At 36.9% G+C, this 13,278-nt stretch overlaps 1 protein-coding gene across 1 annotated transcript; it reads right to left on the bottom strand.

Annotated features, from left to right (window-relative positions):
* Positions 1-200: 200 nt before the first annotated feature.
* Positions 201-12,368, bottom strand: LOC141295817 (myotubularin-related protein 9-like). Its single transcript, XM_073827091.1, has 10 exons — positions 11,985-12,368; positions 10,267-10,375; positions 9,689-9,814; positions 7,268-7,441; positions 5,776-5,993; positions 5,507-5,668; positions 3,670-3,811; positions 3,296-3,516; positions 3,058-3,209; positions 201-2,893 (listed from the first exon to the last, which is right to left on the bottom strand). Exons 1-10 carry the CDS (start codon positions 12,167-12,169, stop codon positions 2,712-2,714), a joined length of 1,671 nt encoding a protein of 556 aa, XP_073683192.1. The 5' UTR covers positions 12,170-12,368; the 3' UTR covers positions 201-2,711.
* Positions 12,369-13,278: the final 910 nt, after the last annotated feature.

The raw sequence follows: 13,278 nt of genomic DNA, 5'->3' as shown, positions 1-13,278 counted from the left end.
GGATTTATATTGTGTGGGTGAGTTTAGCTGAGCTGGGGCTTTAGCCTGAGGACTTTATTGGCCAGTGAAATGTTATTGTTTGTGAGTGCGCGGGAGCGCGCAGATTCACCTTTTATTAACCACGTTTTATAGTGAAATATTAGATATTTTAATATATGTCAAACATGTCAAATTCAAATACAACACTCTGTTTGGACACATTTTATTAAAACATTAATCAATAAATTAATTGACTGGCAATTACACTACTGTAACAGACTATTGGTAACAGATTAAAAACAAAGGAATTCACTATATGAGCATTTTGACTGTACATTTTAAATGCCTGTCTATTGGTAAAAAGAATTTCTGTGCCCCAGTTAATTTCTGACCTTGCTTGGAATCATTAAGTAAGCAAGGATTATGTACAGTAATGTTATATCAACTAGAAGGGGTTTATTTCTTGAGTATGACTAGCTGACTGTACATTGCCTTGCCAAACTAAAGTAATCATACCCCTACATTTTTTTCACATTTTGTTATGTTGCTGCTCTATATTAAATTGCATTAAATTACTTTTTTCCCTACATCAATCTACACGCCATACACCATAATGGCAAAGCAAAAAAACAGGTTTTTAACATCTTTGCAAATTTATATATACAAAAAAAATTAATTCCATTGCAAGTATTCAAACCCTTATCTGGGAATTTAGCTCAGGAGCATTCATATTGCTTGTAGATGTTACTAAACAAGTGAAGTTAACCTGTGGCAAATTCAATTGAATGGGTATGATTTGGAAAGACACACACCTTTCAATAAAAGGTCTAACAGCTGCAAATTCATATCAGAGCAAAAACCAATCAGCTTAGAAACAGGATTAGATTAAGTCACACATCTGGGGAAGAGTTCAGAAAAAAACGCTGCTGCATTGAAGGTTCACAGAAGCATGTAGCCTGAGCAATTGATGGAGAAGAGCCTTGGCTAGAGTGGTGACCAAGAACCTGATGGTCACTCTAGTTTAGTTCCATGATCATATATGCAGATGGGAAAAACTTACAGAAGAACAAACATCACTGCAACACTCCACCGATCTGGGCTTTATGACGGTGTAGCAAGACCTACAGGACCCTCACCTCAGACTGTGAGAAACACGATTCTGTGGTCTGATGAACCTCAATTTCAAGCATCATGTTTGCAGGAAACCTGCACTGCTTATCACTTTAAGAGTACCATATCAATAGTTAAGTGTGGTGGATAGCAACCTCATGCTGTGGGGCTGTGTTTCAACTGTAGGGACTGAGGGATTCGTCAGGGTAGAAGAAAAGCTCAATACACCAAAATATTGTGATAGCCTTAATGAAGACCCAGTCCAGAGCATTCAAACCTCAGATTGGGCAGAAGCTTCATCTTCCAACAGGAGAATGAACCTAGGCACACAGCAAGAGTGGCTTATAGACAACTCTGTGAATATCCTTGAGTGGCCCAGCCACAGCCTGGGCTTGAACCCAATCAAATATTTCTGGAGAAACCTGAAAATGTGCGTCTACCACCGTCCAACCTGACAAAGCTTCAGAGGTGAAGAGCTGAGGAGAAGAATGGCAGATATTTGCAAATGCTGATGTTAAAAACTTGTCGCATCATGCCCAAAAAGATTTGAGGCTGTAAAAATACTTCAGTACTGAGTTAAGGGTATGGATAGTTATGCAATCTACTTATTTCAGGTTTTTTATTTTGCATAAATTTATGAAGTTGTGACAATTCTGTTTTTGCTTTGACATTATGGTGTATGGAGTGTAGATTGAGGTGGAAAAGTAATTTTAAGCAGTTTATCATAAGGCAGCAACATAACAAAATGTGAAAAAAAAACAAGGGGTATGAATACTTTCGCAAGACACTGTAGCTTGGCTGCTTAACAGAAAAATAAATACATGGATATGAAATATTGATTTGAGTTTAAATCCTCCATTTTCCAGGATAATAAGCTATTTCACCCAAAAATAAAAATGTTGTCATCATTTACTCACCCTCAAGTTGTTCCAAACCTGTATGAGTTTCTTAAAAACAAGATATTTTGAAGAATGTGGGTAACTGAAGAGTTTCTTGTCCCTATTGACTTCCGCAGTATTATTTGTTCATACTATAGAAGTCAATGGGGACCAGAAACTCTTCAGTTACCCACAATCTTCAAAATATCTGCTTTATGTGCAACAGTAGAAAGAATTTCATACCAGTTTGAAACAATTTGGTAAGTAAATAATGACCAATCAGAATCAAGTATTCCAAAGAGCTGTGCAATGGTTAATTATAAACCGTGTTCAATTTGTAAATGCTGTTTAAAATCACATTGGTAGGTCCTCAAACGTCTCACATTGATTCCATTTAACATTCAGCTGTCTGTAACAGTGTGAAAATGTTTACACTAAAACATCATGACTGATTCTGTCTCATGTAACAGTAAATTCCAACAACAAACTAGTCATATTCCAACACACATTTTCCCCTATTTGGGACTGTTTACATTAGTATTCTACTTGAAGGTCAGACAGAAGGCCGTAATGCCAGTATGTCTGGTTATTATTCAATGATGGCTTTCCTAAACAACATTATATCTAAAAGCTCTTTAAATGCAGGTCTATCTGACTGTAGCAATACTAATATCATTAGACTTAAGTTCTTGCCAAAAAATGCATAGAAGTAACAGACTCTTCGATGTCCTTTCTACCACGAGGTCACAAGATGGTCAGTTCATCCATGAGGTTCTCAAATGGGGTCAGGGTGTCACAGTGTGTACTAAGTGTGTTGTTGGTCCGGTCAGGTCCAGCTCTCTCACGGTGTTCTTTCACAATGCTCCACACCTCTTCTCGAGCTTCCACCATGTTCTGAGCATAATCAGTCCACCTGAGAAACAGCCCTACCCATACAAAGATAATGAATAGTCTGTGACATTAAGAATGGAAGTACACTACCAGTCAAAAGTTTTTGGACAGTAAGATTGTTTGATTGTGTTTTAAATGTTTCAAAGTCTCTTCTGCTTTTAACTCGCAATAGTTTTGTCACATTGGAGCATTAACTTACCTGTCCAGAGCTGTAAGGACTGAGGATGTACTGAGGGCCAAATGGCCAAATCAGTGGGTTCATACAGTGGGTTGAGGTACTGCTCTTCAATATCAGACTTCATTAAGGACTGAAACAAACAGTGTGTGCTCTCCTTCACTCCTGCAGCACATCTAGCTCATATAAAAATAAAAATGCATATGTAAAAAAATATATATATATAGTGGAAGTGTATAATGTAGAAGTAATTTGTGCCCACCTCTCCTGCTCGCTGTTACACAGGAAGGTTCCATAGTTAGAGGCGTATGCCTCTTGTGCCAGTCGGAGCAGCAGGGCCTCACTAAACTCCAGTGCCAGAGGAAACTGCCGCCACACCTGCCACACACAGTCAAGCAGTAGCAGGAAGGATGGGCACTCCTGCTTCAGACGAGCATGAGAGTACGCCGAATGTGCACAGCGCTGCTGGAATGGGTGTCCAGCCTGAGAAACAACAAGCATACAACTTTTTGAGAAACAGATCTGAGACTAATATTATGTATAGTAGTTTAGTAAGAACATTCTTTTTTGTTGTAATGCATCCATACGCTTGAACAAAATACCTAATTGCACATTGTCACACAAACACACATTCACCTGTATCCATTCCCTCTCCAGCAGAGAGAGGAAGCCAGTGACAGTTCTAGAGGCGGGGTCTAGTATAAGCTGAGCCAATGAGCTCACCAGCAGTGTGCTGTCTGTCCCTTCAGAGCCATGCACAAGCACAGAGTGACCATCCCTGCAAAAAACAGACCACAGAGCACAGCGATACATCTTAAAGCCATGCATAATTGTCTGGCCTGCAATCACCACCCTTCAAAAACAGACCACACTGCAGAACAATACATCCCTAGCCATGCATAAGCTCCGAATTTAAAAACCCCCCGAAACCAATAGATTTAAGCATAATGCAGCAGAACTAATATTTCTCATAATCTCATATATACAGTCAAAAGTTTACATAATTACTTTACCAAAATAAGAGGGACCATACAAAATGCATGTTTTTTTTTTAGTACTGACATTAATAAGATGTTTCACATAAAAAATTTTTACATACAGACAGTCCACAAGAAAAAAATTATTGAATTTATAAAAATTACCCTGTTCAAAAGTTTACGTACACTTGATTCTTAATACTGTGTTGTTACTTGAATGATCCACACTGGGTTTTCTTTTACAGAAGGTTCAAATGCTCACTGATGCTTCAGAAGGAAACACAATGCATTAAGAGCCAGGGGTATAAACCTTTGAACAGAATAAAGATGTGTACATTCTTTTTTTGCCTAAATATTATATTTTTTCATTTAGCACTACCCTTCAGAAGCTACAGAAGATACATGTTTCCCACATTTACTTTGATCCTCAAAATGAACCTTCTGTAATTGTTTAACTGTTCAAGACAAGTTCAGGACAAACAAGGAACTCATAAACAACTACCACTAAACAAAAAAAAAACAGCTGTGAATCATTCAGGTAACAGCACAGTATTAAGAATCAAGTGTATGTAAACTTTTGAACGGGGTAATTTTTATAAATTCAACTAAATATCTTATTTCGGTCAGTACTAAGTAAAAAATAACATGCATTTTGTATGATCCCTCTTATAAAACAATTAACATTTTGCAGATTCCGCAAGGTGTATGTAAACTTTTGACCTCAACTGTGTTTATATTTGCATCTCATATATATATATATATATATATATATATATATATATATATATATATATATATATATATATATGAGATGCAAATATAAACACAGTTGATCTGATGGCAAAGCTGAAATTTCGTAAATAATTCTAATATATATATATATATATATATTAGAATTATTTACGAAATTTCAGCTTTGCCATCACAGGAATAAATTATATTTTTATATATTTCACACTCTTTTTTGATCAAATAAAACAGACTTATAAAACAAAACTTATAAAATCTTTCCAATTCTAAACTGTAGTGTATACACTGTAATATAAAGGAAATGTAAATATCAACTTGAAAGTGTTCAATAAAGCTGAATTTGGAAAAAAATTGCTGAAATTGTCCTACATTATTAAATTATTCAGTGACTTTCGATGAAAGCTGCACCAAATTTTAATATCAAATTCATTGATATGATGATCAACCAGATATGACAGCAAAAGCATCATGACATTCAATACATCATGTATTAATCTGTTATTCACACAAAGAAATTATCAAAATAATAGGACAGAATCACAATTAAAGTACAATACAGATATTTTCCCATTACTTTTTTAATTAGAAATTATTTATTAACCGTGTTCTTGCCCTATTCTGAATCCCTTAAAAAAACATTCACAAATTTAATAAAACTGCAATTTTATGTATCAACCACAGATGGCGACAGACAGCCTAGAATTTCATAGTGCACCTTTAAAAGACTAAAGTAAAAGATCCTTCACCTCTCCACACATTCTACCACTAGGCCTGCAGTGGATAGCGCACTGTGAACGTGAGAAAGCCATTTGGAGTTCTCCAGTTTACTGAGCCAGCGGTCCACGCTGTGAGACGGGTCACTGCATGCTTCCACCAGCTTAATAAGACTCTCCTGCACAACTTTACCCCTGTAAACACACATTATTACATGAAAAATCAAAGCCAAAACAGCTTTCAAAGTCAGATGGGTCACATATTTTTTTAGACCTAAAAAACAACTAATGTTCCCTCTCACCTTTCTTGGTGTCTATGGATTCTTTTCCAGTGGCTGTAACAGGATTTAGACTCAAAACCTCCTCCTGTCATCCGGGCCTGCTGGGCTTGCTGGGTAGAACGCAGATCGATGACGTAACCCAGCTTTGAACCATCAATCACAGCCTGAAGAAGGAGCTCATCCTCCTTACATCTTTTCTTATTGGCTCCTGTTAAAGGTTGGCTGCTTCGCATAATCACCTATGTAATGGATACAAATCATTTTTACTTTGGATATTTTTATCTGTATTATGTATTTTTTGCTTTGCTGAATATAGTGTACTGTCTTAAAGTTGCACTGTTCTTATACCAGTATAAGATTACATATACTTACAGTTTACATACATCTTGCAGAATCTGCAAAATGTTAATTTTAAAGTTTACATACACGTGATTCTTAATACTGTGTTGTTACCTGATCCACATTTTTTTGTTTAGTGATAGTTACAGAAATTCCAGCATTTTTGTATATTTAAACCCTTTCCAACAATGACTGTATGGTTTTGAGATCCATCTTTTCACACTGAGGACAACTGAGGTACTCATGTGCAACTATTGAAGAAGGTTCAAACATTTAATGCATTGGTTTAATATTTAATGGTTTAATGCATTGTGTGTGTGTGTGTGTGTGTGTACCTGGTATTCATCACGTTGTGGGGACCAAATGTCCCCATAAGGATAGGAATACCAGTAGATTTTGACCTTGTGGGGACATTTCTCAGGTCCCCATGAGGAAACAGGCTTATAAATCATGCACAATGAGTTTTGTTGATGAAGTAAAAGTGAGCACAATCTCCTGTGAGGGCTAGGTTTAGATGTAGGGTAGGTGTAGAGCGATAGAAAGTACGGTTTGTACAGTATGAAAACCATTACGCCTATGGAATGTCCCCATAAAACATATAAACCCAACATGTGTGTGTGTGTGTGTGTGTGTGTGTGTGTGTGTGTGTGTGTGTGTGTGTGTGTGTGTGTGTTTAATGTATTGTGTTTCTTTCTGAAGCATGAGTGAACATTTGTATCTTCTGTAATAGTTGCATAGTCCCTGAGTTGTCCTCAGTGTGAAAAGATGCATCTCAAAACCATACAGTCATAGTTGGAAAGAGTTTAAATACACAAAATGCTGAAAAATCAAATAATTTGTGGAACCTGAAGGATTTTTCTGAAGAACAGTGGTCAGTTAAACTGTCAGGACAAACAAGGGACTCATGAATAACTATCACTAAACACAAAAAAACACAGCTGTGGATCATTCAGGTAACAAAGTATTAAAAATTAAATTTAAAGTGTACGTACATTTTTGAACAGGGTCAATTTTTATAAATTCAACTATTATTTTCTCTTGTGGACTACATGCATTTTGTATGACCCCTCTTATTTTTGGTAAAATAATTAACATTTAGCAGATTCTGCAAGGTGTATGTAAATCTTTGACCTCAACTGTTTATTTGAGATACAAAAAAACATCCTACACTCACCATTCCATTCCTATGGTGGCAGTAGGAGAGCACAGGAAATCTGCCTCCCTGTCTGAACCTGGCTGAGCGGATCAGCATGTCATCAGCCACCTCACGAGGCACAATAACCGCAGATGGATACGATGGACATACAGAGTAATCTGAGTTTACTGTACTGACTCTCCACCTTTCCCACTGCTCACACACACACACACACACACACACACACACACACACACACACATGCATGTATTATGAAAATGCACAAACATGCACATATATACAGTTATACATAAGTTATAAATATATGCTTTACTATAAATAAATAAAACATAAAAACATCAAATATAATATAATATTTACAGTCAAGCCAGAAATTATTAATACCCCTGGCAAATTCTGACTTAAAGTTAGTTTTATTCAACCAGCAAGTTTTTTTTTTGACCGGAAATGACACAGGCTTCTCCCAAAAGATAATAAGACGATGTACAAGAGGCATCATTGTGGGAAAAAAAATTCTCAGCTTTTATTTACATTTGAAGTGGCATGTCCAAAATTATTCATCCCTTTGCAAACTGTCACAAAAAAAACCAAAGTTCTATACCATTCCAAATAGTCCTGATTACCCTGATTCATTGGGAACAGCTTTTTTAATCAACTCAACAGGTAAAAAACAGAAGCTCTCTGCTGTTGGTTTGTGGACAGTCATGGCTAAGACAAAGGAGCTCACTGAGGACCTACGGCTGCGCATTTTGGCTGCTCACAAGTCAGGAAAGGCCTATAAGACCATATCTATATGTTTTGAAGTTCCAGTGGCTACAGTGCAAAGTATTATTAAAAAATACAAGACGTTCCGCACTGTGAAAAATCGTGGTCGTGGTCGGATATGGACGTGGTCGGAAGCCAAAAGTGACACCTGTGCTGGCCAGGAGGATAGTGAGAGAGGTAAAAAAGAATCCAAGGATCTCCACTAAGGCCATCCTAATGAATCTGCGCTCTGCTGGTGGCAACATCTCAAGGCAGACAGTCCAACGGACACTGAACACCGCTGGATTCCAAGGAGGACACCACTTCTCCAGATAAGGCACACAAAAGCCCGCTTGGCCTTTGCAAATGCTCATCTTGGCAAAGAAGAAGACTTCTGGTCTTCTTTTTTATGGTCAGATGAAACAAAAATTTAATTGTTTGTCCACAATGATGTAGCCTTCATTTGGCGTAAAAAAAGGAGAAGCCTTCATCCCTAAGAACACCATCCCTACTGTCAAACATGGTGATGGGAACCTAATGTTTTGGGGGTGTTTTTTAGCCGGTGGACCAAAGAACCTAATCACAGTAAACAGCACCATGAAAAAGAAGCAATACATCAAAATTCTCAACAACAACATCAGGCAGTCTGGAGAGAAGCTTGGCCTTGGGCACCAGTGGACATTTCCGCACGACAACGACCCAAAACACACAGTAAAAGTGGTGAAGAAATGGTTAGCAGACAAAACATTAACGTTTTGCAGTGGCCCTGCCAGAGTCCTGACTTAAATCCAATTGAGAATCTGTGGAGGGAGCTAGGGCAAGGAGACCCTCCAACCTGAAAGAGTTGGAGCTCATCGCTAAAGATGAATGGGCAAAAATACCAGTGGAGACATGCAAAAACCTGGTCAGCAATTATAGAAAGCGTTTGATAAAGGCACTGTAATAAAGGCTTTTCTATTGATTATTGAGAAGGGTATGAATAATTTTGGACATGCCACTTTTTGTTCAAATGTAAATAAAAGATGAGTAATATTTTTTTCCAAAATGATGCCTCTTGTACATCTTATTATCCTCTGGGAGACGTCTGTGTCATTTCTAATCAACAACAAACAAAAAAAAAAACTTGCTGGTTGAATAAAAGTAACTTTAAGTCAGAATTTGCCAGGGGTATGAATAATTTTGGGCTTGACTATATATATATATATATATATGCCATCGAGAGGACGTCAGGGGCTAGAGATAAACATCTACAACTATGGGGGGGAAAAAAATGCTGTGAAAAGGCTGCTAGATGAAAAGGGGTGATAATGACAGTTATGGAGACAAACAAGGCATAGAAAAGATGAAGACAGAAAAAACCTGCACACGGACAAAAAAATAGTAACTAACTACAGCGAAAGAATACACACGGCTTTATTTCCTGTGCATTTTAAGTGTTGCCCATGTCTCACAACTGCTTTTAGTTTCCTGTGGCAAACAAAGTGCTTCCTGTTTGCCTTTCTTTCAGGAAATGAAACAATAGCGTATATTAGGTAACATTTTACCGTTTAGTAATAATTTTCACCATCATTTGTTTGTGTTTGTCCATGTGTGTGCTTCTCAAAGCAAGATAAACACAGAGTGACAGTAACCAAAAGAAAAGGGAAGTGAAAGTGAAAGAAAGAAAAACGTTAAAGAGTGTGTACTGTAGCTCACCAGCCTTTCTGTTTGTTTGTAATATTGCTCCGTTGAGGACAGGCCCCATGGGCCCTGCAGAGTAAGATGTGACGGTCTGTAGAAGAAGGGATACATCTCTGTCACACTTTCCAGGGACGAAAGAGCCTACAGAGACATGAGATGATATCAGTCAACTCTCACTCACAGCTGAGGCAGTGCTGGATTCAACATTTATTTTACTGCAAGTGTCTAGAGTAAAGATTGGCGTCAATTTAAAAATTATTCAGACACCACATAAAATTTGTGATATATTTTTACTACTGGGTGCCAGACACTATAGTTCATTTATGTAAGTGAGGATAGAAAAATAAAGCAAACTTTTACATATTATACCCAAAGATTCTTCATACAATGGACTACCAGTAAAATTAATAAAAGTTTGGGACCAAAACTTTGACCAAACCATGTTTTGTTACATACCTTTCTATCAATTTTATCAGAAATTTTCAAGATGAATTTGTTCTGATACAGTTTAACTCTTGAGTTCTTGTCATATTTTATTACAATTTTACACAAGATTTACACGAGACACAAGATTTAGTAACTATTTTTAGTACCTCTATAGAACTGGCTATATTCAGGCATTCCTCCATTCCAGGAATTTCCAACTGAAGAACCAGCAGGTCCTTACATTTAATGGTGATAGTACCAGAGGATCCCACAGCCCTGTATCAAAACACACGCGCAAACACCCCCACACGTTTAAGTACATTCCTCCATGTTTTCGGACATTCTCAAATTCCATACAATCATCTCCATTGGGGCCTCAGAAGAGACGGAAGCAGGAAGCAAAAACAAGCCATGAGCGTAAGGCTAGCAGAGACAATGAAGAAAAATTGCTGAGGTCTAAATATAACTTTGATAGAATGTAAGCTAACAGTCTCTGTTGTTGTATCTCCATATTTGGACATTCAATTAAAAACAAATATATATAGCACTTGTACATAAACACTGATGCTTTGCATTTGCATTGTATTCAAAACACAAAAAGCTTGTCAGAGAGATATAATCTCTTGCGCAAATGCTTATGGCAAAGCAGAAAGATCTTGCAAAATACACTTTTTTGTTTTTCTCTCTCTGCCACAAGTTAAAAATATGTTGCCAGCGCAGCTCGTTTTACAAGATGCCTTTTTATTCTGACACAAGATGCTGCCCACCCTCACTTCTGTACTTATTTTACTGTATAAACTAACAGGAGATCCCAGATCAGAATAAAACGACATCTAATGAGCAATAACATTCATTCCACAAATCAAACATCGGGCCTGCTTTAGAAGTGTACCTGGGGTATCCGAAAAGATTCTCGACACTGACATGCAGGAAAAGTGATTGGTGAAATTAAAGAAAGAAAGAATTAGATTATTATTACAAAAGCAGGGATCAAACGCATACACAATTATCTAACCTTTGGTGTAATTATGAGCCAAATAAGATTAAAAAATTGATGCATGGATGAATAAGAATATGAATTATGCATTTACAAAAGATGTGTATTAATTTGCTGTAATAAAGTGCTGAACATGTTGCAGTAGTCAACATACACATCCATTTTTAAAATCATGTTAAAGCCAATGTACTTGACATGGCAAAAATATTATTTGTGACCCTGGGCCACAAAACCAGTCATAAGTATGCAATAGCCAAAATAAGTAAATATCAAGTAAATATCATGTTTTATGAAGATATTTTGTAACATTTCCTACCGTAAATTTGCATTAACGTAATTTAACAATTAATTAATTTGGACAACTTTAAAGGTGATTTTCTCAATATTTCGATTTTTTTTGCACCCTCAGATTCCAGATTTTCAAATAGTTGTATCTCGGCCAGATACTGTCCAATCCTAACAAAGCATACATCAATGGAAAGCTCAATCAACTGAATCTCAAATTTAAAAAAAAATTACCATTATGACTGGTTTTGTGGTCCAGGGTCACATTTAATACGGTTACACAAACAAATCTAAATTTAGGGTTTAGATCAGGTACAAATAGCTCTGTAAAGCAACAACTGCAAGTTGTAACTATTTAAAATGTAATTTAAGCTGGTCTTAAATGGTTTAAGATTGGTTCCTCTGATGGTCTGCAGGGGTTTGGGGGCACTGGTCAGTCTGGGTGACCATCTTAGCTAACTTGGCCATGCTAGAAGACCATCTTAAACCAGATAAAACCAACAAATCATTATAGGCTGGTTTATGTTATTTTCCCAGCAGGTTATAATTACAGAACACACATGATCAAACCTAGACTCCAGCTGAGAACAGCTGTCTCTCTACCTTTTCTCAATGGCATCGATGTTCCTGAGGAGGATGAGAAGTTGCCAGGAAGCTTCATCCTTTCTGTCTGAGAACAGAAGGTGGTGGCTGGTAACGCACAGGGTTCCTCTGAGCGCTGGATGGAAAGGTCTTTTCAGCGTAACATCTTCAACATTAGCGGTCTTGATGTGCTCCGACAACTCCATTTCACAGCGACAACAACCACCATCTGGTACTTCTCACGCTGAGTTTAGAGAGCTGGTGGGCGAGCCACACGGGTCTCTGTCTTCCGCAATTGTTATAAGTAATGCTCTACAAAACTGTGACGTTAATTTAGGCTGTTATAAAACTTACCGACAGTTGATAATATAAAATGACACTAAGCGACAAACGACGGGAGGTGTGTCTGCTCGCGCGATTCATAAGCATTTTGCTGGTTTCTTTACACTTTCGTTTCCGTTCTCTCTCTTGAAGTCCCAGCCCTCTTCTCTTTTTTGTGATGTTTTTGTTTATTGTTGTTGCTGTTTTTCTTTCCCTGCGTTCTTTTGTTATCAGTCGTCTTGACAGGTCAAAAGCAGTCTGCTTTAGTCAATTAAAGAAATTAATTCAGGTAACACCTGACAAAAAACTTATTATTTTGCTTGTATTTCTTTTTCTTTTTTTTCAGGAATAAATTGGTTTACTTTAAAAATCAATCAGAAATTCGTTTTACATTTAATAATGTATTTCGATGACACAGACCCTCAAACATAAAAAAATACACTTGCGAGGGACCTCGTCTGCAATATGTAAACACATGCAGCATTTTACACTAAAAACATCAATTTATTCTGTACGAAATACTATATCTAGAATCTATTTATAAGTTTTACATTTTAAATATTACTTTAAATTTTAAATATTACTTTCATTTTTCACTTTCTTTTTTACAGTTTTTCCCTTACTTTTTCGAGGACCCCGTAGCACCTCCTTGCGGATCTCTGGGGGTCCCTGGACCTTAACCCATAAGAACCCGGACCGATTTCTCCTTATAGGAAAATTATGAGGCATATAATACAGACCAAATGGACCACTTATAACATGTTTCTGCAGTTGTTTTTGAAATGCAACCCTTCTTTGTGAAAGATCTGTAATGTTACATATATGACACATTGGGCGTTTATAACAAATTTTTCTTGTTACATATATGTAACATTGGGCATTTATTTCAGAATTGAAAAAAGTAAATTTTGTCAGTTTTATTTGCTACATAACATTTTTTTTCTTTTTATTTGCTTTTCCTTAACATATTTCAAAGCCACATAACTGTGACCAT

This window comes from Garra rufa, chromosome 21, assembly GCF_049309525.1.
Source record: "Garra rufa chromosome 21, GarRuf1.0, whole genome shotgun sequence".
In the NCBI taxonomy this organism is placed as follows: domain Eukaryota; kingdom Metazoa; phylum Chordata; class Actinopteri; order Cypriniformes; family Cyprinidae; genus Garra; species Garra rufa.
Note: the sequence above shows the minus strand (reverse complement) of the source record. Positions and strands in the feature narration are given on the sequence as shown.